Here is a 27,904-nt window from a genome sequence, read left to right on the forward strand (position 1 = left end):
ATGTGTGGAAAGCATTTACCAAGGTGCCTGGCACAGTAAAATACTCCATAGATTGTGGCTATTACTATAATTTTTATTATGTGCTAGCATAGCCTTAAGGCCTCTAATTATGTAAAGAGACAAGTGCATCCCTGAATCTCTTTCCTGGATTCTGCATTTAGTCTGAGTACACTTAAAAACAATGACTACACATGGAATCAATGTAGAAGAATTCTTTTCTAATGGAGAACATTTCTAGTACCATGGAAATTAATGTTTTGTTTAATAGATGCATTACTATTTATAGGAAACCAGATTAGCATATTTTTTTAATTAAAAATGTTTATTGGTTACTGACTTTAATCAGTTTAAAGGAAAGAAATATTCTTTCAAATGTGCTAATAAGAAAAAGACCCAGAGAAATGGACAAAGTTGGGCAGAATTTTCAGCGTTTTGAACACAAATAAAGCTCATAAACTTTATATGGATTCTAGGATATTTATTAATACTCCTCCAACAATGGGCTTGACACTGAACAGGAATATAAACATATGAACAAGTCCAATCCAATATATTTCAAAACAAGAAGATTCTTGAGAATAGAAATTCTGTCTTATGTAAGTACCCTTGCCATTCATTGGAGGAGAGGTTACAGGAGTATCTGTGAATTCTGGAATTCATGAACTTTGGAATTCATGTACATTCTTAAACCACTAATAAAAGAAAACCATATAGATGGACACCCAACATATAAAAATATAGTTACCACATAATAATTAAAAACAATGTTCAGTAATGCCCACTAACATGAACAAAGATAAAAATACAGCATAAGAATATAAAACAAATATTTTATACCCCTACAAACAAAACAAAGGCGTCTTTTTGGTTCTGTTGTTTTTATAAAAACTATGTGTGAAACACCCAAGTATGTGTATTTTTACAGAAAATTTGACAAATATAGAAAAGCAATTCTAAATAAAAATCACCTGTCATACCATCAACATGACAAGAGCAGAAAAAATTCATAGAAGGAGATGTGATCAGGGAAGGCCTTCCTAGCCGCAGGACCTGCTGATGCCAATTTACCAACCACTTTAAAATCCATGGGCCAAACCTCTTTCTAGGCTCTCAAATTATCTCTACTGTTGCCTGACTCCTGATACCACTGTATTTTAAATCAGGCCAATAGTGATCAATAAACAAGGATACATTAAAGCTATGGTTCTAATCTAAAACTTCTTGTTCCCCAAATATTAAGAGCTGGATAGACTCTTAGATATTTATCTAGTACTCTTCACTATGCCTGTCCCCATTATTCAGGAGGAAACAGGAATGGGGAGGTTAAGTGATATATGCCTAAGTGTTACAGCTGAGTAACTGAAACCCAATCCCCTAACAGCCAGGCCAGGGCTCCGTCCAAGTGAACACATGGTGACTGAATCTCCCCAAGTGATGGAATTTCAGTTATTATGTGGCTCGACTATGAATGAGCCTGGAAGGCAGACCACAGTGGATCTGTATGACCAGATGAAAGCTGCAATGCAAACTTTCAGCTCCACATAGGCAACTGCAGTGACAGAAAGACCGTATAGTCAAATGAAGAGTGTGCCCTGCGCCAACCGGTCATCGGAGCAACGTGAGAGCTTCACATTCCATGGAGATGTGAGCCTGGTGAAGTCACAAGAGTCATTTCTGGTTAACTGCACTACCAGGACAGCTTGGGAGGCAGAAGAATCCAAAAGAGACCCCTGAGAATATTAGGATTAAAATGAAGAAAATTCTTCAATCAGCTAGATTCCTCTTGGTCAGCAGGCCAGAGATGTCATACGATTTACAACCGATCATCTCCCTTCAAGTTCCAATCCAACTCAGTGAATCCTCAGATTCTCATCATCCCCGCTTCAAGGCTGTCCCCTTATATCTAAAGCTTTTATCTTGGACTAAACAAATCTCTATTGACTAAAAGAGTGTAGAAATATGAAAGGTCATGTTTCAATTCCTTCTGATCAATCTAGGTCATTTCAGTCGTAAGAAGTCTCTTTAGCCTCATGTGGGCAGGGCTCAGTACAGACGTTCCTAATTTAAGCAGACTTCATTCTCAAATATAAGTGATTAAAGTTACGATCACTTCTGGCTCTCTTCTTCCCACATCACAACCACGATGCAGGCTCGACGGGAAGAGTCAGACTGGGCGCCACGTCTCAGGAGGCTTGCCTGCGGATGAGCTCTTTCAGCTGAGCCAGTCTGTCACTTTTCAGTGCTTCCCGGATGGAGTGGAAAAACCCAAAGTAGTGTTCAAAGTTGTGCATCATAAGCAGGACGCCAGCCAACAGCTCGTTGGTCACCAGCAGATGGTGGACGTACGCACGAGTGTGGTTCTTACAGCAGTAACAGGAACACCCTCTCACGAGAGGACTGAAGTCCTCCTGGTACCTGAGGAAGGAAGTTACAATGATATTCCACAAGAAACTGACAACCCAGACCACCTATTCTGCTGGCACATAACCAACAGTTAGTAACATGACTAGCAAACGTAGTGCCAGGCACCTGCTGAAGAGGGCAATGTGGTCAAAAGGTAATGGAGAGTGCAGCGGGCCAGGAGATTCAGAAGTCCGGCTCTGATGGATACAGCCTCCTAGACCAAGGCTTGCCAAGGAGCAGCAGCAGTCACATGCTCACTGCCTCCTGCTGAGCAGGGTTAGTCACAGTGTAAAGGCACACAAAACTGTGAGGAGACGCGGTTCTGACCAATGACACTCTTCTCCCACTTGCCATCAGAACTATAATATTAGAAGAGACGGTATGACCTTTTACTTGCAGAGCTTTTTGCAGTTTACAGAAAACCTCTATATATTCTGTCTCATTTAATCTCTGCAACCACCCGTGAAGACAGACATTTTTCCTATCACTTTACCAATGAGGACTGGCCAAGGGGGCTAAAAGGGAAGACTCTGGAGCTACAATGACTGGACTTGTTTCCTGGTTCACAACTCAGCTTGGGAAAGTCACTTAACCTCCCCCTGGGTCTGTTTTCTCATCTGAAATGTAATCAGGTAATAACAATGCCTTAATACCTTATAGAGCTGTTACAAGAATTAGATGAGTTAATATAGTAAAGGACACAGACAGGCACATGCTCAGCACTGTATGTACTATCTTTTATCAGCTATTAAAAAGAAGTTAAATGACTTGACCAAAGTCACACAGTCATGAGCAGAACCACAATCTGAATGCCAAATCTTCAAAGCTTCAAGTCTATTGCTGATAAATACAGCAGTTTCCAATGACATCTACAATGTAAAGGGAATTTTAGTAGTAACCATTTATATCACCCTAGCTTTTTAAAAACAGAAACGAATCTCCTTGGGTATTTTTCAATAAGTCAAATATGGTAAACATCAGCATTTCAGACCTACAATCAAAAAGTTGCTAGGAATTTCATATTCTTTCACAGATTTTCAAGTCTGTACTGTTACTAGATAGTAATAAATAAGTCTGAGTCCCTAAAATGTCCCTTTACATAAGACCAAAAATACCCCAGCATTAAAATAAGTATACCAAGTTCCATAAAAAACACTCACTTGTTCACTGATTATTTCCACTTTTGGCCAAATACGAAGTTACAAGATATCTTAGTTTAGTCTTTATAGAGGCAAATACTTTATTTAAGATTTATAATTTGTATATAACCAAGATGGCTTAAATTCCTTAAAATTTAAAAATCTTGTTGTATTTTATCTTTAAATTCTTATTTTACACTGTCATTATTTAAAGTAATCATAAGAAACACCAAACAATGGATTTGGTCTAGTCCTCCTGACAGCTCTTCTAAAACATTAGTTATCAAGCCTCAGTTTTCTGACAAGACAAAGTACACCAATTCATCTACAGAAAAAAACAGTTCTTCTGGCACTGAATTTGAGAAGGCCCAAACAATGTCCAACTATAAATATTTTATGAACTCATAAACTGAGAAGGGAACAGTTACATAAAACTTTTAAAACAGAGTGAAATTAAAAAGACAGAAATCAAATTTAAAAAAACAATCCTTACTTTTTTTCCTTCAGATTAATTTCAAATGATGTCATTTCTTGGTTGCAACTGGTTGTTTTACTTTTCTTTGTTTGATCCACATATTTTATTTCCTGTATTCCATTTTGTTGTAATACTGAGGACAAACCAATAAGAAGTCTTGAATGAAGATCAGATAAAGAGGGGCCACAGGAAGAATTTTTGTTTTAGTTACTATTTCAGGTCCTTTGACCCTGTAATTCCACTCCTTAGAACTTATCTTAAGGAAATGCACACACATTAAAAAAAGGAACATGTAACAAGGTAATCACAGACCTGTAATCTATAGTCTCAAAACCTGGAGATTTAGCTATATCTAGTAAAACATGGTTACAAGTATATATCTTATAATCTTACTCTCAAGGAATGATTTTTAAAAAACCAGCTGGGTGTGTGTATGTTCGTGTGTGTGTAAGACAGAGGGGGAGGGAAAGAATAAATGTGTGTGCCTGTGTGTTGGAGTCATGTCTTATCATAATGTACATGCAAACTCATTGGGCTTTGTAACTGCCTATATTACAAATTAAAAGTAGAATATGGTTTTAATTTATGTATTCTGTATGGAGACTCTGGCCCTCCAGGGAACTCAGCTAATCCAGAATTAAATGGGAATTTGATTGTTCCCTTGAACTCTTTGCTTTAAGTAAGAACATTGCTGGAACTGCAAGAGAAACACTAGTTACTATGCAAAGAGCCAGCTGCTCTGAAGAGAGTGCAAGTAGAGAAGTATTTCTGGGAACAAGTAATAACAATGTTAGGCCCAAGGAAAGTGGGCAGACGGTCCTAGGAAGGTAAATTTGCCCAGGTGAAAGGAAAAAGCGATGTAACCTGAGCATTGAGACCATGGCTATTCTAACTTTGCTGCCATTATTGGCATGCTGATGTGGAAAACCATAATAAAACCCCGGCTTTTGAAAAGTCCTTGTCACTAGGAAAATTACTGCTTACATCAGGCAACTAATTCTTGTGGAATTTTCACTTTGTAATTAGCAAAAAGCTCCAATTTACTATGCACATGCCCAAATATGATTCATAATAATACTTTAATAAAAATGTTTAAACTCAGTTTTTCCAATCATGAAGAAATCTAGCTTTCTCTGGCCCAAAAGGAACTTGCTTGTTCCAGAGAACTCAATAACAGGTTCTCCGTAGAGCTTTGCATATTCACAATACAGAATGACTAACAATCACCTATGTGCTGGCAGAAATAATTTCACTTGTAAATGAAGCCATGAACATTTATAAAGTGTTATGGTACACCTATCTACATACATACGTTCTAGTCTGTCTAAAAGATAGTAAACTTGGCCTCCTCTGTTTAAGAATTTGATCAACTTGATTGATTTTGTTTCCAGAAGTAATTCCATTTAGATTAATGCTTAAGTTGTGTTACAGAAGTGTAACAAATCCTGAATGAAATTTTCATCACTTATGGGGAATAAAAGGAGCCTTTAAAGAAGTCTCTGACCCTACTCAAATTTAAGAGGAGCAGCAGGCAGGAAAGGAAAGCACACTCTGAAGGCCAGAGGGCAAAGGGGCCCACAACACTCTCCTGAAACACTGCAGAGACACTTCAAGGGACCCCAACCCAAAGTCTGTATCCCGGTTCCTCTTCTATTGCCAGCTAAACATTAGGATCTGAAACTGATTTTCTTGACTTCTAAATAACTAAACAATAAAAGCAAATGGCAGTGCTTCAAAGCAATATTAGCAGAGGAAAACAGCTTTCACATCTCAGTATGAAAAAAAAAGCAAAAGTAACACTAAGATCAGAGGGGGTGAGACTCCCTGTATTTTAGCATGAGGTTTGCAAAAAACAGACAAGAACTCCTTTGTGAAAAAACGAATTAACTTTTACCAAGCAGTTCAAAGGTTTTCTTTTCTTAGATTTTCATCACTATTCATTCACTCTGAATGTTCTTTTTTTCTGGCTGTTAATAGAAGAGGTTTTGTTTTTCTTGGTTCTGCTCCCTACAAAAATCACTTCCGAATATTGATGAGCTATGTGTGTAGTATTAAGTGCCTGGTTCTGTGTGCCAACATGCCAGGGTGTACAGCTAAGAAACAAAGATGTAGTTTTATAAAAGGCTGGCTTTACTGTATGCACATATTTCTGGTTTGTGACTCAAGCCAAAAGCTGATAGGAAATAGAAAGAATTTAAGGGTGACACAGAGATTAACTTCAAAAGACCTACACGTCTCTTCAGGATTTGGCTGGTAATCAAAGCTGAAAGTCAGGGCGCATCCCCGCTCTGTCGCTTGATAAGGGAAAAAACTCTCAAATAAGTCCACTCCTCTTTCAATACACTCGAGCACCTCATCTGGCTGGCTAACACCACAGATGAGCCTGTGAAAATAATATATACAGTGACATGAGGACAACGACAGGAATGAAATCAGAGTCTTTCCAAAGGGCATTAACAGTAACAATAATGAAAATCATGGTTAGCATGGCAGCCAGCAGATAAAGAGGTGTGGCAGAAAGACTACAGAGCTTTGGCGGCAGGAACCTGGACTGGAATCCCAGCTCTGCCGTTTATTTACTCGCTGTGTTACTTTGGGAAGGTTTCTTAACCTCTCTGAGTTTTAGTTTTCCCATTTTAAAAACAAAAGCAAGAATACACACCTCATAGACTGGCTGTGAGGATGAATGATGTACTTGAAAAAGCAGAGTGTAGTTTCTGGCTCCAAAGAGAAGCTAATAAGGGTTGGTTTTCTTTCCCCCTCATCCCTTCTGAAACAATCTCCAGAGTCTTGGACTGAACTCGGTAGCCTTTCTTTCCACTACATATGATTTTTTTTAGTGCAAAGCTGTGTGCTTTATTTCCCCTTCAAATACTCTTCCATGTTTTAACTGTACTTTGCTTATAATTCTTTTTCATCGTTGGCTCAAGAAAGACATTTTTACCTACTGTATTCTTCATAGCTCCATTTACAAAGCAATTCTTACTCTCAGAATTTCAACTCTGCCCACAGGATCCAAGAATCTAGTTAGCTTTCTTTATGCTTCTTTATATTTTCTCCATTAACAAAATGTCTGCATGGTGGAATGAGATGGTATTTCTAGAGGCAATAGGTAATGCATTCTGAGAGTGTTAATAATATTCAACTAGGTTTTGCCACTAAAACAAGATGGGGAGATGCAATAGATCAGGGCTGGCTGGCTGCTATTTTTTATGTTTGTTTTTCTACTCATAGTCCTTTTTATAAACTGGCAGAGAAAAGCTTATAGACTCCCTGATTTCTAAAAGAAGTCCAAAAAAAGGCTTATGTAATATTAAACAACCAGAACCCTTAAATATATGCTGGTTTTTCTGACTACAGTTTCCTTCAAGTAATGTCATGTTTTTAGAACTCCTCTCCAACTGAAGCTGGCATTTCTACACACTTAGAGAAAGAAAAACAATCCCAGCTTTCAAATCCAGTAACAGACATCTGTGAGCATTTAATTCAAAAGAAGTCCAGAAAATGACTAGAAATACTAGTGCTGAATTGTCATCTGCACCCAAATGAAAGAAGCACAGGAGGGAAAGCAATGAACACAGAGGGCTAGGATAAAACGGGCGAGGGTGGGGAGAATGCTGGCTGGGGTGCTGGAAATATCTTGTTCTGGCTGGTGTTTACAAGCATATACAGGAATAAAAATTCATCAAGGCATGCCTAAAATCCATATACTTAACTGCAAGCTATACCTGGACTTTTTTTAAAAAGTAGTAAAACTACATACATATATATATATATATATCACTCAGGGTGTCCCAGGTGGCTCAGATCATTACAGGTAAAGAATCTGCCTGCAATGTGGGAGACCTGGGTTCAATCCCTGGGTTGGGAAGATCCCCTAGAGGAGGGCATTGCAACCCACTCCAGTATTCTTGCCTGAAGAATCCCATGGACAGAGGAGCGTGGCAGGCTACAGTCCATAGGATCGCAAAGAGTCGACACAACTGAGTGACTAAGCACAGCACACTTAATATTACTCATCAGCCCGAGGTGTATAAGCATTACCCCATAATCAAACCTCTTAATGTATCTGCAGGAAAAAAAGCATGAATATTCATACCAACTGGGATAAAAGACTACAGTCTTTTTTTAAAAAAAAAGAAACAATGTGGATAGTCTGGTAAGACATCAGCTGTACACAGAAACTTACGGATTTTTTTGCCTTAAAATCTTGCAGATCACTCTTCTCTCCAGCACATAGTGAATCCTGTGATGGATGGAAACCGCCAGCCCCACTCAGGTTGCCAGTTCCCTCGATTTCAAAACATACTCCTCCTCACTACCAGCCTCAAATCTAAGAACTTCTTAAAGGTCCTTATTGATAGAACCCGTCTTCATTCCACTGGGGATCCCAGATCTGTCCTCAGCTTTCTGTGATTAAGGCCAGAGTTCCATGTGACTTTCTACCTGTCCCCAGGTTATAATGAATAAAGAATATTATTTATATTTGGCACAGGAATGAGGGGGAATAATATAACACCTGCCCTCACTTATAAGAATCAAATAAACTAACGCACATGGTGCTGTCCTCTGGCCTACATTCCAAAATCAAAGGCAAGACAGCCTTGATGGAAACTCCCCCAAGCAGACTCAGCCCAGAAAGAACAGAATCAAAAGACACGCCCATGTAGAGACTGCGTACTACACTGCACACTCTGCAGCCCACCAGGCTTGGCCCGCATCCTCCTGAACACTAGCCTTGGTTTGTCCTCCGGCAGCTCCGCAGTGACTGATGACAGCAAGTGCAGTCTAGTCTCCAGGGTCGCTGGATTCCCCTGAAAGCCATCCAGAAGGAAGCCGCCAACAGGCCGCTTGGCTGTTTCTCGTGCCGACCTCAGCCTTTCCTCCGTCACGTCTCCACCTTCAATCACTCCGATGATTGAACTTTTCTGGAGGACCTATGGTGAGAAAGGATTGAACATTTTTAACCGTTTCCGGTAGTGGAGACCTTTGTTTAAGTGAGCGTTAGTTACCAGAAGCCCTGGAGAGACGAGATCTCAGTTGAAGCATGCAGGATGATGGCACACTCGCCTTCCTGAGAACCTTTAGGGTTCCAAAGAACACAATCTGAAAGCCATTCAACGAGGTAAGAAAAGACTGAAGAGAAACTGAGACAATCAACATAGGCACTCATGCTTTAGCTTAAACACACACCAGGCAGGTACAAGAGGAAAAGAACAAAAGCAACAGTTTTCATTGTAGAAATGGTTCTCCTGGTCTACTCTACGTTACTTCCAAATCTCTTAGGACTCACAGACTTAGAAAACAAACTTACAGTTGCCAGGGGAAGGGATAGTTAGGAACTTTGGGAAGGTCATGTATACACTGCTATATATAAAATGGATAACCAACGAGATCCTACTGCATAGCCCATAGAACTCAGCTCAATGTTATGTGCCAGCCTGGGTGGGAGTGGGGTTTGGGAGAGAATGGATAGCCGTACATATATACGGCTGAGTCCCTTTGCTGTTCACCTGAAACTATCACAACATTGTTAATCATCTATACCCCAATACAAAATAAAAAGTTAAAGTTTGGGGGAAAAAAATAATCTCTTAGTTATAAATAACATTAGGAACTGCGACACTGTTTGGCAGGGACAACTGATTGCCCATTTGGAAAAAGATAAAACAAAAGTTAGTACTGTATGCCATTCTCAAAAATAAATTCCAGATGGCCCTAAAGATCTAAGCATAAAAGATAGAGTTATACAAGTATTAGAGAAACAGATTAAGTATTTTTATACTCTTGGGATAAGGTAGGCCTTCCAAAGCAAGATAAAGCTTTGGAAGGAAAAGGAAAAGGCAGACATAATTGAGCACAGAAACATTAAAATAATCCCTAGTGAAATATACTAACAACAAAGGTAAAGGGGAACTTACTCTTTGGAGGGATAGATAAATGTCTACACCATGGCACAAAGCTCCAATAAATCCTCTAAGCAAATGACAACCCCACAGACATCTAGGCAAATATGTGAATATGAACTTCATAAAAACACATCTGGAGAGCTTACTAAACCTCACAAGGAAATGAAACCTGGAAATAATTAGATACCATTTTTGCCCATCACGCTGACATTTCTGTCAAAAGACAAAAAGCAACACAGTGGAGGTAAAAGGGTTAGAGAAATGGCACTTACATACCCTGACAACTACAGAGAATAAAAATTAGTTCAGCCTCTTGCTAGGGCAAGCAGATAACACTTAACAAAATGTCAATACTTCCATCTTTATACATTCTAAAATTCCACTTCTAAGAATATCACCTACAAATTTATTTATCCATATGCATCAAAGTTTATTTGCAAAGATATTTAGGATAATGAAAAACTGAAATCAGGCTGCTGCTGCTGCTGCTAAGTTGCTTCAGTCATGTTCAACTCTGTGTGACCCCATAGACGGCAGACCACCAGACTCCCCCGTCCCTGGGATTCTCCAGGCAAGAACACTGGAGTGGGTTGCCATTTCCTTCTCCAGTGCATGAAAGGGAAAAATGAAAGTGAAGTCGCTCAGTCGTGTCCGACTCTTCGCGACCCTATGGACTGCAGCCTACCAGGCTCCTCTGTCCCTGGGGTTTTCCAGGCAAGAGTACTGGAGTGGGGTGCCATTGCCTTCTCTGGAAATCAGGCTAAACATCCATCAATAGAGTAGAGGCTTAAGTAAAGTATAATATGTTCATAGTATGGCTTCCTACACAGCTGTTTTAGAAAGAAAGCAAAACATATAGTAATATATATACTAACAGGAAAAGAATTTCAAGGCATTGTTAAATAAAAACAAGCAAATTCCTGAATAGATGATATCATATTCATGTAATAAAAACCAGAGGCATGCATATATATAATAATTATGTGTATGCAACTATAAAATATAAGGTTTACAAGGAAAAATACCAATCAACAGTGGCTCTTCAATAGAAGAAGTGGGTGGGAAGGGAGCCTGGAAGGCTATAAAGAGGCTAAAAGGCTATATTCCTCCTGCTTCTTGGTTTAAGCAGGAGGAACATAATCAGACTATTTCTCCAGAAAGAAGACTTAAGCTGCTGTGTGGAGAGTGAACTGAGGGTGAGTGTGGTTAAAGGATGGAGTAGAGATGACTTGAATCATTGGGGAAGATGAAGAGGATCTGGACTGAGGCAGTAGCGATGGAGTGAAGAGGAGAGAGAGGATCTGCAACCTCATCAGGAAGAACAATCAACACTCAACACAACCTGACTGATTAGTTTCCTGGGGAGAGGATGAAGACAAAAATGTAGGATGACTCTTGGCTCCTATTTCAGATGCCCAGGGAGATGATGAGAAGAGCCAAGACAGGGAATCCTAGGACACCAGTGGAGGGTGAGGCAAGATGATTATTCTGTTTTGCAAAGTCTGAGTTTGAGGTATACGCCACTGAAGACACGGAATAAAAGTTAGGGCAATGTATATACTGGTGCGACTGCCCAGGCTAGACAGCAGGAGGTGCTTGGCACAGGCCTGCCACTCCCCTCACCTGCTGCCATGCTAGACACAGCCAAGAGACTCTCCTCACTCTGCTGCACTGTGCACAGCTCTGAGCACCTTGAGACGAAACCTATCTACCATCCCTGGCCTGGGGAATACATGCAGAAGGAAGGAAAGCTGACGACAGAATCTTGAGGAGCTTCAATACTTATGGGCATTCAGAATAAGAGGATTCAATGGATAAGAGGAAGAAATCACAGGGAGAGGAAAAGATGCTTGCAGACATACAAAGCAGACAGTTACACAGGCCTGCTCCTTTATGTGATTGGCACAGCCCCATCTAGGAACTCGTTTTCATGGGTATAAGAAGTGTAACCACCAGGGACTTGCCTGGTGGTCCAGTGGTTAAGAATCCGCCCTGCAATGCAGGAGACACAGGTTCAATCCCTGGCTAGGGAAGTAAGATCCCCTTTGCTGCCAGGCAACTAAGCCTGCACACCACAATTAGAAAGCCTGCACACCACAACCAAAGATCCCGCATACCACAACTAAGACCCAATGCAGCCAAATAAATAGGTAATTAAAAAAATATATATAACCGTATTGTCTAAAATGGAACACACTTAAGAGTAAAAAGGGGCACTATCAATAATCATGTCAAGACAACAGCATGAGGGCTACAGAGAGGGACCCGAGCATTTGCCCAGCCCACAAGAATAATGTGAAATGGGGTGGCTGACAACACACACGAGGGATTTGAGGCTCATCTGGCCTTTCTAATAATCACGCTCTGTCACACTCCCTGTCCTCCTATCTATTCATCCAAACATTACTCATCCTACAAGGATAATTACCGGCTGAAAACAATTGCTAGCAAATAACTGTTAGCAGAGCTAACGATTCAGAGCCGCAGCAATGTCCCCATGCTGAACTCTTACTCAGATACTGAGAGTTCTATTAGAATGACAAGTAAGCTTCCTCTAATTATTTCATGTATGTTAACTTGATTAGCCAAAGTACATTTTTTATTAGTAAACTCAAAATAATGATCTTTCTCAAACTCCACATGCTTTGCCACAGTAGGACCTGCTAGTGGCTCAGGATTACTCTACACAAATGACCAGATACTAAAAGTTTCTCCTCTGATTGCGATCTCCCATTCTCCCACCTCTTCTGCTCTCTCCTAAGGAATGCCTTCCTTTCCAGCTTTATTAACTCTGCTATCAAGATCCCTTATTCACTGCTACAGCTTCATCTTCCCCAGCTCATGAGATGATGAGGTTACTATGCCTTCAGGATAGAGAGCCGGAAGGGGCACGTTCCAGACACATGTAGGGAACTGGAGTCAGGGTGGAGTGAACAACTGAATATTAACTGGATACTAAAAAGGGTCTTGAAAGATCAAGTCTCCAGGCAGAGGAACCGGGGACTGTCACACAGGGAGAACAGGGCTGAAGGAGAGCCAGAGGAAGAGCAGGTGTGAGGAGACACTGAGTTTGTTACCTCTGAGTCTGAGGTGCACGAGGGGAATAGCCTAGTGTGAGAACATAGCAAAGGCCTGTGGCTGTGTAACTCTGAAGCTAAGGAGAGTGGTCTTGATCATACACACAATTTTAGAATTTTCAGCAATTAAAACTAAGGGGAGCTTCCCAGGGAGAACATATAGTGTGGGATGAAAAGAGAGCCTCAGACATCCTAAAGAGCAATAAAACATTCAGAGAAGAAAAAAAATCAGGAGAATAAAAGAGACCAAGAAGTGAAGAGCAAGAAACAGGAGGAGGGGCAGAAAGGGCAGTATCACGGAATTTAAATTAGCTAGCGTTCCCAGGAGAAAGGCGTGGAGAGTGGTACGGCTTTACCTCTGATTTTTCCTGTAGCTTCAGACAATTATCCAGGAAGAGAAGCGATCGGTCAACAGACTTTCTGGCTCTTTTTATGGAAGTTGCTTCATCGCAAGTTGCCTCTCCATCTGAAAGGCACTGGAACCAGTCTGGCTGAAGGGTCTGCTGAATGGCCATGAACTTGGAGGCAGTCATTTCTACTCGTCCTCCAACACCCCACACAGACACTGACTGCCATGGAATAAGGTGAGAGAAATTAGCAAGACTAATGTGCAAACAAAAAGAAAATAATAAAATGATTAAAGCAATTCTGAATTCTTCTTTACAGCTGGAGAGATGGTGGCAATTCAGTCTTCTAGACATGGTGGGTAAAGAGGTTTCCCATACCATATTCCAAATTTTCTAAGGACCTGAGAGCTCATAATGTCCTTCAATGTCCCTTCAAGCCAACTTCTCAGTTATTGCACAAGAATTCTGTGACTACTTTTCCAGAATCCCAGTCTCTCTCTCTCTCTTCCACCCCATGCTGTTTCTGACTACACCACAGAATTTGATTTTTTTGTCTTTCAACACATTGTTCCTTTTGATTGAGATGGCCTTCCCCTACTTCTTTGCCTGGTAAAATACTTTTCAAGACATAAGAGTTTAGATGCCATCTTCTCTACTGTGTTCCCCAAACTTTACTAGGCATAATCAATTGCTACTCTTCTAAGCTCTATCAGCAATTTGTATTTATTTCTTTCATAGAAAAGATAGCTTTATCACACCATTGTATATTTGTCTGAACCAAGTATCTAAATTCACGGTTGTGCCCCAAACGGAGTCTGGGTCTCACACATTATGAATGTTTCAGTTCAGTTCAGTTGCTCAGTTGTGTCTGACTCTTTGTGACCCCATGGACTGCAGCACACCAGGCCTCCCTGTCCATCACCAACTCCCGGAGTTTACTCAAACTAATGTTCATTGAGTCGGTGATGCCATCCAACCATCTCATCCTCTGTCATCCCCTTCTCCTCGCGCCTTCAATCTTTCCCAGCACCAGGGTTTTTTCAAATGAGTCAGTTCTTCACATCAGGTGGCCAAAGTATTGGAGTTTCAGCTTCAACATCAGTCCTTCCAATGAACAACCAGGGCTGATTTCCTTTAGGATGGACTGGTTGGATCTCCTTGCAGTCCAAGGGACTCTCAAGAGTCTTCTCCAACACCACAGTTCAAAAGCATCAATTCTTTGGCGCTCAGCTTTCTTTATAGTCCAACTCTCACATCCATGCATGTCTACTGGAAAAAAAATAGCCTTGACTAGATGGACCTCTGTTGGTGAAGTAATGTCTCTGCTTTTTAATATGCTATCTAGGTTGGTCATACCTTTTCTTCCAAGGAGTAAGTGCCTTTTAATTTCATGGCTGCAGTCACCATCTGCAATGATTTTGGAGCCCAAAAAGATAAAGTCAGCCACTGTTTCCACTGTTTCCCATCTATTTGCCATGAAGACTGGATGCCATGATCTTAGTTTTCTGAATGTTGAGCTTTAAGCCAACTTTTTCACTCTCCTCTTTCATTTTCATCAAGATGCTCTTTAGTTCTTCTTCACTTTCTGCCATAAGGGTGGTGTCATCTGCATATCTGAAGTTATTGATATTTCTCCCGGCAATCTTGATTCCAACTTGTGCCTCTTCCAGCCCAGCGTTTCTCATGATGTACTCTGCATATAAGTTAAATAAGCAGGGTGACAATATACAGCCTTGATGTAATTCTTTTCCTATTTGGAACCAATCTGTTGTTCTATGTCCAGTTCTAACTGTTGCTTCCAGACCTGTATACAGATTTCTCAGGAGGCAGGTCAGGTGGTCTGGTATACCCATCTCTTTCAGAATTTTCCAGTTTATTGTGATCCACACAGTCAAAGGCTTTGGCATAGTCAATAAAACAGAAAGAGATGTTTTTCTGGAACTCTCGTGTTTTTTTGATGATCCAACGGATGTTGGCAATTTGATCTCTGGTTCCTCTGCCTTTTCTAAAACCAACTTGAACATCTGGAAGTTCACAGTTCACGTATTGTTGGAGCCTGGCTTGGAGAATTTTGAGCATTACTTTACTAGCTAATGAGATGAGTGCAATAGTGCGGTAGTTTTGAGCATTCTTTGGCATTGCCTTTCTTTGGGATTGGAATGAAAACTGACCTTTACCAGTCCCATGGCTGCTGCTGAGTTTTCCAAATTTGCTGGCATATTGAGTGCAGCACTTTCACAGCATCTTTTAGGATTTGAAATAGCTCAACTGGAATTCCATCACCAACACTAGTTTTGTTTGTAGTGATGCTTCCTAAGGCCCACTTGACTTTGCATTCCAGGATGTCTGGCTCTAGGTGAGTGATCACACCATCATGATTATCTGGGTCGTGAAGATCTTGTCACCTCTTCTTAATATTTTCTGCTTTTGTTAGGTCCATATGCAGTCTGGGCCTCACACATTATGAATGTTTAATACATATTTACTCATTAGACATAGATATAGAATTATATGCAAAGACATAAATCTCGTAGTATACAAGAATCTCTGTATGTTCCTTTGGTTACTCCTTCCTCTACAGCTTCTCTCTTCTTAGAATAGATGTACATAATTGGAGGACCACATACAATCTTTTTCATCCTGAATAACACTGTTTGAATGAATCCGTTCTCCCTTATAAACAGAATAATCGAGGTCAAAATATTTTCTTTTGAATTCAAATTGCAAAATGGAAGTGTAAAACAGAAGACAATTTTTAAAAAGCTATCTTAGGTAAGATTAATAGACATTGTGGATATCAATAAAGTGGGTGAAGGAAAAGTAACTATGTTTGTGAAGTAGCAGTATATACTGAAGTCTTTCTAGAACACTGTCCTCAGGGACAATGAAATGGGGCCGTATCTCAGATTAAAACTCTCAATGAAGTCCTTTGGATACTGTTTTTGACTAGCTAAAATCTCTGGCTATGGATCCAGATTTTTTCTAATTCTGTTCTAAACAGCAGTATTATACTGAATTCCTACTTTATATAGTTATACATGTGATAACACTCATCATCAACTTTCCCTACTTTTCCTGAGGTTGTTAAAACTGCAAATAAAGTATAGTACTAAAAGACCATTTTTTTCTACCATTATAGCAATTTCTTTTTTGGGCATGTACTTGACCTTTCTCTCCTCCCAAATTTTTGGCAACAATAAAAAAGCTGAGGATACATTCTTTACCATAACTTATCCGTGGGCTGCCCTATAAACCACACCATCCCACTATAGTCATAGAAACAAAGAGAAGACATAAAGGGATCTGGAATGGGTCAGCATCCCAGGCAGTGGAATCTTTGCATCTGAGGGATCCAATGGGCTGACTTCCTGAGACAAAGCTTCCTGAGACAAAGGTCCTTCAAGGACCTTCTGAAAACATACCTTATTTGTTACATAACCAGCTGGGCAAGGGCTGACTGGATCATGCAGGGAACAGTACAAGAGCGATTCTGGCATGCCTGTATAAAACAAAAAAGAACCCCTGAAAGCACTTCCATCAGCAATTACACAGTGTTGTAACAAAGCAGCTTCATAATGTGGCCTCATATCCAGCAGGACAGATAAAGTAACTCTAAAACAGAGTAAATTGCCCACACCCAACCTTAGAATTGTAGGAGGCCTGTCAACATGAATGAAGATTATTTTGAAACCTACAAATCCAAATGAAGAATTAAATGTTCATGTCTAATGACACTGAGTTGCTACAAAGGAAATGTATAATCAGAAGCATGATACAATGAAAAGTGATTAGTGAAATGTTGACCCTACTTGATTTGCTTTGAAGAAAATAACATTAAGTTTATTCTCAAGAAGGTACCATCCAGGGGGAACTTTCTACTGGAAAGATGAAATTATACAGTCAACAGGTAACGTTAGTAATAATAAATGGACCCCACATCATGGGTCCCTAGGGACAGAATTATAGAAAAGCTATAGGACACTGCAAATGGACCTCCTTTTCAGTAAGTTTCATTGACTCAAGATGACAGTTTCTTAGGTTTTTTTTCATCAAAGACATTTGTTTAAAAAAAATGTTTAGTAACTCATATGTACTTAAATTTCATACACCACATTTCCATAGGAAAAAAACAGGATTTTGCTGAAGACCAAAAATATAAAGCCAACAACAAAAATCTCGGCAGTTCTCCACCTTATTTTCTACAATTTCAATTATTACAATTATCTCTAGAAAGCTTATATTAGCTATTTTCACTTAATTATATGCTTGGATACTTTAAAGCCAGTTATTAAAATTGGTCTCAGATCAAGGGAAATGGTATTATATAAATTCCTCTAAGGAGATACAGGCCCTTGTGACAACCAAATCATCGTGTGGTTTCCCTCAGAAGCAGCAAGACTGAATAACCAATGGAAACGGATTTTCAGTCACTTAAGTGAGTCCCAGACACTGAGGAAAGGCTTCAGAAGAAAGCTGTTTGGAGAAGAGTTGGTTCTCTGGCTGTCAATGCTAAGCTTTTCCTATAAATAAATGGACACATATACTGGCATATAAAATCCTATTTCTGGAACAGAAGACAATATCAACATATCAGAATATAGGTGAATATAAACTCTTCATCCTCTGCCGTGTTTTAGGCTCAAACATGACAAGCCTGCTTTGGGTCTTAGATGTGTTCCATGCAGTCCCTCACCTCTAGGTCTCTGCTCTCCTCCTGGAGCATCAGCCCACACCTGTCAACGACCACCACTACACCCACCTCCTAACCTTGCTTACTCCTACTCCTTCTTGATCCACGAGGTCTCTATTCTGACCTCCGTTCACATGGACTCTACAGCAGGTTATATGTTCTTCCCTTAGGGCTCTCACCATACACGTACCTACTCCCGATCCTGCAAATGCAGTCACCACACTTTATTAGAACTACCTGTTTATCTTTATGCCAACTAGGCTCTGAGTTTCACTAGGGCAGTTAATTGTTTCCTATTCATCTTTGAATCCCCAAAGCCTATTCTTAGATGCTCAATAAATGTTTATTATATTCATGAATGAGTAACTGTATACTGCTGCTACTGCTACTGCTAAGTCGCTTCAGTCGTGTCCGACTCTGTGCGACCCCATAGACGGCAGCCCACCAGGCTCCGCCGTCCCTGGGATTCTCCAGGCAAGAATACTGGAGTGGGTTGCCATTTCCTTCTCCAGTGCATGAAAGGGAAAAGTGAAAGTGAAGTCGCTCAGTCGTGTCCGACTCCTAGCGACCCCATGGGTCTGCAGCCTACCAGGCTCCTCCACCCATGGGATTTTCCAGGCAAGAGTACTGGACTGGGGTGCCATTGCCTTCTCCGTAACTGTATACATGAAGAGTCAAAAAACAAAAAGCATCTTCAACCTCCAAATTAATACACCAGAAGGCACACGCAAATAACTTGATTAAGTTTTACCTATAAACTTTCCAACTCCTTCCTTATATTCTGCCAAGACTTCATGATGTTCTGCCCTATAAGAAAATAGAAAAATATGTAACATAATAATGAATCATTCTACAGATACTCTATGCAACAACTGAAGCCCTCTTCTCCTCAGCCAAATGAGCCACATGACAGTAAGTGTAGTCTCAAAATACCAAGTACACCATATTCAGGAGTCCCCACTCATTAGGTTGGGTTCATTAGCCAGGGCCAAGGTCTTTAATTTGCAAGTGGCTCTGTGAGAAAGAGAAACTGGCAAAGATCAAGGTCTTCAGAATATCTAGATTTTCTTCTTCCCCTTGTTCCTTTAAAATGACTGTTACTAATACAATCTTGCAGAGTAATTTGATCAAATAGCAGGTTTTTCAATCAGGGATAAGGTCAGTATGTACATGACACAAAATGATCTCACTCTATTAGTTCTGTTTCCCTAAAGTAGAACTGGCAAGTACACGTGCAGAGATAGAGGAAACCCTGAGGCTGGTGCATGAAGACAGCCCCGCGGTCCCAGCTTAGCCCTTACGGGGTATTATGGGCACCACCACTCCTGGGCAGCGGCAATGAAGGCGGTATGGAAAAGTGAAGCAGCTCTAACATTTGGGTCTGGCCTGTGCTTTCCATATTATGGTCAAGTGATGTATAATATTTGATATCTCTCTTCCGATTTCACTATAAAAAGCCTACACATTTTGTATCCAGAAGCAAAAAAAGTCTTTCTCTTTACTGCAACTTAGTAAGGTAACCAAGCTGCTGTTAGAGTTGACATGTGAATGATCAGGTCTCGTACTCACAGTGAAGATAGCGTAAGCTGAGCCATGGCAGGAACCCCGTGGATTTTATGCAGTGTGTGCTGGGTCAGGTGGGGGGCGGAGCCAGCCTTGGTGTACAGAAGGCAGCCTGGGATGTCCAGGGTGTGGTCCCCTGTTTTGCCAAGGTTTTTTATTTTTCCGAGGCGACAGCCATTAACCACCTTGGTAAGATTTAGCTTCATCTTAAAGGGATTCCTCTAAGTCCTGATAAGAAAAGAATATTACATTCAGAAGTTCCATGGCGGTTAAAGGCTAAACATTTTTGAAAGAAAGCAACTTACAGAAAAATAAATAACAAGTTTCATATACTTCCCAGTCTAGAATTTTTTTAGATATCAGGAATAGAGGGATGGGAAATGACAGAGAGAATAAGGTACCTTTCCCAAAGTCGCAGAGCAATATGATGATATCAACCATATTTAAATTCAATCAGGGAAGTTTTGTCTCAGCTGATGAAGACCAAACAAATGGAAGGACAGAAGTAAAGACTAATCATGGGAAGAGTACTCTGAAGCCAAGGCTTACTCTCAGCTTTGAAAATGTGTATATAGAAAGGTCATACTGCTTAAGAAATACTGTTTTGATCTATTTTTTCTTTGTCTGATTTGAGAGGATACTAGGCAACATAGTAAATCTTCCTAACACGTAATTAAATGAAAACAGGTTCCAAAGCAGCATTTCGCTGTTTATTAAAATATACGGAAGAATATATAGGTTTCACAGGTGGCTCAGTGGTAAAGAATCTGCCTGTCAAGGCAGGAGGTTCAGGAGACTCGAGTTTGATCCTTGGGTCAGGAAGATCCCCTGGAGAAGGAAATGGCAACTCACTCAAGTATTCTTGCCTGAAAAATCCCATGGACAGAGGAGCCTGGCAGGCTATAGTCCATGGGGTAGCAAAGAGTCAGGCACAACTGAGCATGCATTCATGGAAGAATATATATGAACAAATAAACAGCGATTATCTCTGAGAAGTGGGATTATTTTCCAACCTTGTTCTTATAAAAATAGAGGTGAGAAACTGTGGCATATAGATGCAATTCACAAGCAAAGTTGCTTTTACAATTGGAAAGGAAAAATATTTGATTAAAAAGAAAAAGATACACTTTCTAAATTCCACAGATACACAGGGGGAAAAAAAATCAGAAAACATTGTCAATTACTTTGTTAGATTGTCTTAATCATTATTCAGTAAAGCAAATCCCAGGCTCCAATTCTTTAAATGCCCTGTAAAACTTGGTAACCAGGCATGGCAGATCATTTGCAAAATGTCACTGGATATCCAGCATTCTGAAATACCAGTGTTTCTACAGCAAGCATTATATCCTCTCAAATTTTTGCAAGTCAGGCAAGGCCCAGTTTTATTAATAGATAAATTAACATGGCTCTCTGAGCGGCTCCAACCTTAGATCCTATCCCCTTAAGCACTATATTAAACCACACTGAAAGTCAACCATTGTTTAAAAAATGTTTTACCAAATAAATAAGCATTATCTATCATGAGTTAAAAGATATTCAGAAATGCAAATATTCCTTTTCTGGGAGTCATAAATTCTTATATTGAAATAAAATAATTAATCCTTGTGAAATTTAGAAATAAGAATAACTACTTTCTATATGGTTCAATAAGTGATTTCATGTTAAACATGAATTATGTTTGGCAGAAAGCAATACAATATTGTAAAATAACTACCCTCCAATAAAAAAAAATTTTTTTTAAATAGTATGAGTATTTCAGGAAAGGCTGGTCAATTTTCTATGACTCAACCTTCATTATTTCAAGTTATCACAAATACAGACATAAAAATAACTCTGGGGATTTCCCTGGTAGTCCAGTGGTTAAGACTTCACCTTCCAAAGCAGATGATTTGAGTTCAATCCCTGGTGGGGAAGATATGATCCCACATGCCTCAAGGCCAAAAAAACCAAAAACATAAAACAAGAATATTGTATCAAATTCAATGAAGACTTTAGAAACAGTCCACATCAAAAAAAAAAAAATCTAAAAAAAATGTCTCATTGGAATCCACACAAATAGAGTGTTAAGGGGCTTCCCTTGTAGCTCAGATGGTAAAGAAGCTGCCGGCAATGTAGGAGATGCAGGTTCAACCTTTAGGTTGGGAAGATCCCTTGGAGGAGAAAATGGCAGCCCAATCCAGTATTCTTGCCTGGAGAATTCCATGGACAGAGGAGCCTGATGGGCTACAGTCCATGGGGTCGCAAAATGTTGGACACGACTGAGCCACTTTCAAGGGAAAAAAGTTATGCTTTAACGAAGGGTAATATAAAAGCTACTTTTTATAAAACTGTGTTATTACATATTAAAACTGTTAAAATAAAGGAAGTTTATACCAAAAGATTAAAGATATTTACAGGCTAATAAGAATGTAACACAGAAAATACAAGAGAAGAGTCATTAGTTTACAAAATCATATTTCTTATTGATCAAATAATACACATAATCTTCTGATTTCAAGTGATAAAAATAGTTCTTAAACTAACAGAGCTCTGAAGCCATTTACAACAAAGTTAAAGAATGTATTTTGCAATCTAAGTTCTAGAGAATCGAAGCAGGGGGAAGCATGAAGGTGAGAAATTCACTTTAAGGTTAATTAATCAACCCTATTATTCTATTAGAATCAACTAACATGGAACAATAGGTTTTTGAGACAAAATAAGAACTAATGAAAATTTACTGGACCAAGGTTACTAATACTGCAAGAACTTAGCACTTACTACTCACACACCTGAGAATGTAAGAAACTGCATTGTCCCACGTATTTTCAGAAAGGCCTATAGAGAAGAATTTGCAGGTTCCTCCACTTACTTCAAAAATTCTGTCTCATCTAAGTGTTTAAGCTTTGTCAAGAGTTTCAATGTATACACATGAGTTGACCACATAAAAGTAGAAAGAGCCTTTATTGGATAAAACTAGCATGTTTGAAAAAATGAAGTTTAAGACTCTAGAAGGCTACCAATTTTTATTATTACTCTTCCTCATCAAACCCTTTCATTTTTCCAGTTTATTAATAAATAAGACTGACAAGCAAAGCTGCTGACAAGCATAAGATAATGTGCTTTTCCATGTCAAGTTAACTCAACTTCAGATAAAAACGATCCACAACTCTTTAACAAACCTCTATTTAACACCCCAGGTAATGAATGATTGCCATTAGACTTTGGAAATGCTGAGAAGAGTTAAGTCTGACCATTACTACTAGAGACGCTGAACTGAGAGCTCATCATGAACTTGATGATCCCCTCTGCTGTTCCACAACCACGACTCTGAGGCTAAGTGAGATTAATCAGAGTCTAGAACCCAGGTCTCTGCCAGGAGGCCTGTGCTTTTGATTACATCTTTGAAGTGAGAGTAACACAATGTTTATATATACATATCTCCTTTTGCCACTCTTTCCTCAATCAAAGAAACAGCTTCCTTCATTCTTAACCCAAGGTCAGTTATTATAGGTCTGTGTTAGTTCTAGCGGACATCAGCCACCATGCTCTTAGATGCAGAGATGGGTTCTCCTGTGATATGATGTAAAGTTTAATCTCCAAACCTTTAAAGATGAAATTCAAAGTCCTCAGCTTAGTGCCCTGAACCCACTAGGTCAGCTAGAAATACCCACTTGGTTTTCTCCACAGTATGGGACTCTGATGGAATGCACTCACATTCTGCTGTTTGGGGTTTAAGAGTCCTACCCTAAACAGTGAATGGACATGGTATCAAAGGAAAAAGTAAGCGAGGTAAAGTAGACAATTGGGTTTAAGGGAAAGTAGTCCAATAGGTAAACTGATAGTGGTGATTCTCTGTATTGTGAGGATGAAAGCAAATATTAAGAAATCTGAGGAAAGCATCAGAGAATGTATTTTACCTGGAAATCAATATTTAAAAAATAACATGCAACTTTGTCCAGCTTTGAACCCAGCTTTCCTTTCCTAATTACTGATCAATTTGTGGTTAGTATTTTTATAATTGCACCTCTTTTCTAGCGGCTCAAACACAAAAAGTTTTCATTATGGAGTAATGTAAATATGGTTTTAGAAAAGGCAGAGGAACCAGAGATCAAATTGCCAACATCCGCTGGATCATCGAAAAAGCAAGAGAGTTCCAGAAAATATCTATTTCTGCTTTATTGACTATGCCAAAGCCTTTGACTGTGTGGATCACAATAAACTGTGGAAAAGTCTGAAAGAGATCGGAATATCAGACAATCTGACCTGTCTCTTGAGAAACCTGTATGCAGGTCAGGAAGCAACAGTTAGAACTGGACATGGAACAACAGACTGGTTCCAAATAGGAAAAGGAGTACGTCAAGGCTGTATATTGTCACCCTGCTTATTTAACTTATCTGCAGAGTACATCATGAGAAATGCTGGGCTGGAAGAAATACAAGCTGGAATCAAGATTGCCGGGAGAAATATCAATAACTTCAGATATGCAGATGACACCACCCTTATGGCAGAAAGTGAAGAAGAACTAAAGACCCTCTTGACGAAAGTGAAAGAGGAGAGTGAAAAAATTGGCTTAAAGCTCAACATTCAGAAAACTAAGATCATGGCACCTGGTCCCATCACTTCATGGCATATAGATGGGGAAACAATGGAAACAGTGTCAGACTTTATTTTTCTGGGCTCCAAAATCACTGTAGATGGTGATTGCAGCCATGAAATTAAAAAAAGCTTACTCCTTGGAAGGAAGGTTATGACCAACCTAGATAGCATATTTAAAAGCAGAGACATTACTTTGCCAACAAACGTCCGTCTAGTCAAGGCTATGGTTTTTCCAGGGGTCATGTATAGATGTGAGAGTTGGACGGTGAAGAAAGCTGAGCGCCGAAGAATTGATGCTTTTGAACTGTGGTGCTGGAGAAGACTCTTGAGAGTCCCTTGGACTGCAAGGAGATTCAACCAGTCCATCCTAAAGGAGATCAGTCCTGGCTGTTCATTGTAAGGACTGATGTTGAAGCTGAAACTCCAATACTTTGGCCACCTCCTGCAAAGAGTTGACTCATTGGAAAAGACCCTAATGCTGGGAAGGATTGGGAGCAGGAGGAGAAGGGGACGACAGAGGATGAGATGGTTGGATGGCATCACCGACTCGATGGACATGGGTTTGGGTAAACTCCGGGAGTTGGTGGTGGACAGGGAGGCCTGGCGTGCTGCGATTCATGGGGTCGTAAAGAGTCAGACACGACTGAGCGACTGAACTGAATGTAAATATAATATATACACACATACACATATTTTTAAAATATGTTTTTGGAGTGATACAATCTACTACTCCAAGCAAAGTTCTCAAGAAACAAACCAACAGTCTCCAAAGTATTAACTGGTTTTTATTTGGCCCTTTTCCTTTTCACTTATTATAAGTCTCTTCTAAGATTTCTGGGGTTGTGCTTTTCTTGGTATATAAACACACACACTTTCACTTCCTGGTTAAGTCTTAACCATTAGAAGAGCCATTTGGAAATAATGGTTAGTGGAAAAACTCTTAATCACTTTAAGGACAAGTAGTCATGCCTTTGGAGAAGGCAATGGTACCCCACTCCAGTACTCTTGCCTGGAAAATCCCATGGACGGAGGAGGCTGGTAGGCTGCAGTCCATCGAGTCGATAAGAGTCGGACACGACTGAGCAACTTCACTTTCACTTTTCACTCTCATGCATTGGAGAAGGAAATGGCAACCCACTCCGGTGTTCTTGCCTGGAGAATCCCAGGGATGGGGGAGCCTGGTGGGCTGCCATCTATGGGGTTGCGCAGAGTCGGACACGACTGAAGCAACTTAGCAGCAGTAGCAGTCATGCCTTTATAAGGGCTAACCAAGATTCCTTGCACCTGTGGCAGCACTGTACCTGTCTTAACACCTCCACTGTCACATATTTCTCCCCTCCCTCTATTCCCTTATGAAAGAAGGGATTTTTTTTTTAATGTTTCTTAATGGATTCTCTACAGACTGTCATGGGATGATGACTTCAATATGCTGAGGGAAAAGAGCAAGCTTAGGTGAACATATTTTTTGCAAAAGAAAAATTGCATATATATATTTATAAATATACACACACAAATACACACACTACACTGTATGTGCACATTAAAAAGTGTGAAGGATTTCTAAGCAATATGGTGCACTGAGCTAACTAAGAAAGACATACAGAAATGATGGACTTGAAAACTCTGGAAACTAGTAACAGAAGATGAGGAAGAGACTATTCAGAGGTAGTATTCGAAAATTCTTTCACAATTTGGGAGGAGGAGAGAGATCATGAAAAATGTTAAACTTTAAGTATGTGTGTTTAAAACTTTTAAATAACCATTAAAAGATTACTGACAATGGATAATTCCCAAACCTGCTGCAGAGGGACAGGGAAGGATAAAGAAAAACTGGTTAATATTTAAAGGCAAGAAAGAGGAAGAGAGACCAAAAAGCACATCAAAAATAGAAAATACAGAATAAGATGGCAGAAATAAGTCCAAATATGTCTGTAATCATAATAAAAGTTAAAATTAGCTTTACAGGTTATGACCAACCTAGATAGCATATTTAAAAGCAGAGACATTACTTTGCCAACAAACGTCCATCTACTCAAGGCTATGGTTTTTCCAGGGGTCATGTATGGATGTGAGAGTTGGACGGTGAAGAAAGCAGAGCGCCGAAGAATTGATGCTTTTGAACTGTGGTGTTGGAGAAGGCTCTTGAGAGTCCCTTGGACTGCAAGGAGATTCAACCAGTCCATCCTAAAGGAGATCAGTCCTGGCTGTTCATTGTAAGGACTGATGTTGAAGCTGAAACTCCAATACTTTGGCCACCTCCTGCAAAGAGTTGACTCATTGGAAAAGACCCTAATGCTGGGAAGGATTGGGGGCAGGAGGAGAAGGGGACGACAGAGGATGAGATGGTTGGATGGCATCACCGACTCGATGGACATGGGTTTGGGTAAACTCCGGGAGTTGGTGATGGACAGGGAGGCCTGGCGTGCTGTGAGTCATGGGGTCGCAGAGTCGGACGCGACTGAACCGAACTTAAAGATATAACAACAGTAGCAACATTTATTAGGTTTTTACTATGTATCAAGTACTGTTCCTCATATGCTAACTCCACTAACATGTACTGTCATGCCAATCTAAGACAGATGCTATTATTAGGGGCATTTTACAGATGAGGAAATGAGGCTAACAGAGTCACCATTTAGGAAATGGCAGAGCCACTCAAATCATAGAATTCTGCCTTTTGAGCCTGTACTTTAATAGGCTGGTAGTCTGTTATAAGTCTCATCTTGTCCATAAACATATGCAATGCTTACATACTAACTGTAATGTTAAGATATAATTTTTAGTCATATTTTGCTATAGTGTTATTGGTGGCATTCACTGAGCTTAATTTACCCGTTGAAGCTAACTACTTTATGATATTGTATAGCTTGGATGTAACACAATTTAATCAACCATCACCCTTCCACTGAAAACTCAAGTTACAGAGCAGGTCCTATGATTGGTGTAGTAGTCTGAGGGCAAAGCTTCCCTGATCTTTCACAAATCTCAAGTCTAGTTTACGTTTCCAAGTAGAGGTCTCTGCATACACTAATTTTTACTGGGAACCACACTCTAATGATATAGGTACTGTTGCTGCCATTTAAGTAAACCGAGGGTTCGAGAGTTACTAAACATGTTTCTTAAGGTCATACGACTACAAAATGACTGGGTCCAAAGCTGCCGATCTAAATCTCTACTCTGCCTTATGAACCTACATATCCCAACATGGACAGTTCCCGGGAACACCTAGGCTCAGTCTATAACGACGGATTTAGCTTCACTCCATGGGCCATCTCCAAGGGCCCCAAACTTCGCGGAGTGCTTAGCTCAGGTGTTCGAGATCGGTCCAACCCTCCCAAGCATCCTGGATAATCTAGAAAAATTTCCGCATGGGAACTTCACCCTTAACAGACGCCTGTTGAAAGGAGCCACTTTTCTCTCTGAGATGAGGTGAGGCCACACGATTTGGGGGAATCTGGATTTACAGAAGCCAGGACCCACCAGGAGATCCCGAAAATGAAAGAGACATGGCGGGAGGACAACCACAGCTACTGCAACACAACTGGGAAGGATGTAGACGCGACGCGACACGACTCTCTCACAGCAGCCCTCACTCACTCGAAGTAGGGAAGGGAGGTACTTACCTGCAAACCTCCCAACTTTAGGAGACTTTAAACTCCCTAGTTTCTCGCCTTTCGCTACCACGTGTCCAGCTTGCAAAATTCTCTGCCCCCTGAACCACCGCCT

The 27,904-nt window shown here is 40.1% G+C and overlaps 1 protein-coding gene across 4 annotated transcripts; it reads right to left on the reverse strand.

Annotated features, from left to right (window-relative positions):
- Window positions 1–463: 463 nt before the first annotated feature.
- Window positions 464–27,868, reverse strand: QTRT2 (queuine tRNA-ribosyltransferase accessory subunit 2). Of its 4 annotated transcripts, none has more exons than XM_081572196.1 (10): window positions 27,802–27,868; window positions 19,610–19,831; window positions 18,792–18,847; window positions 16,773–16,849; window positions 13,360–13,572; window positions 8,755–8,954; window positions 8,207–8,263; window positions 6,249–6,400; window positions 4,036–4,150; window positions 464–2,415 (listed from the first exon to the last, which is right to left on the reverse strand). In XM_081572196.1, exons 2-10 carry the CDS (start codon window positions 19,807–19,809, stop codon window positions 2,184–2,186), a joined length of 1,302 nt encoding a protein of 433 aa, XP_081428322.1. In that variant the 5' UTR covers window positions 19,810–19,831; window positions 27,802–27,868; the 3' UTR covers window positions 464–2,183. The 4 variants fall into 4 exon arrangements, with proteins under 4 accessions (XP_081428322.1, XP_081428324.1, XP_081428323.1 ...); XM_081572198.1 differs by having other exon boundaries at window positions 464–2,762; XM_081572197.1 differs by lacking the exon at window positions 8,207–8,263.
- Window positions 27,869–27,904: the final 36 nt, after the last annotated feature.

Source organism: Giraffa tippelskirchi, chromosome 2 (assembly GCF_054371585.1).
Source record: "Giraffa tippelskirchi isolate mGirTip1 chromosome 2, T2T-mGirTip1v1.2.pri, whole genome shotgun sequence".
NCBI lineage: Eukaryota > Metazoa > Chordata > Mammalia > Artiodactyla > Giraffidae > Giraffa > Giraffa tippelskirchi.

Coding starts and splice junctions, on each gene's coding strand:
- QTRT2 (XM_081572196.1), bottom strand. CDS start 19,809: ATGAAGCTAAATCTTACCAAGGTGGTTAATGGCTGTCGCCTCGGAAAA. Junction 8,264..8,754: donor CTGCCGGAGGACAAACCAAG/GCTAGTGTTCAG, acceptor CATCCATCACAG/GATTCACTATGTGCTGGAGA. Junction 4,151..6,248: donor GCCAAATCCTGAAGAGACGT/GTAGGTCTTTTG, acceptor GTTTGTCCTCAG/TATTACAACAAAATGGAATA.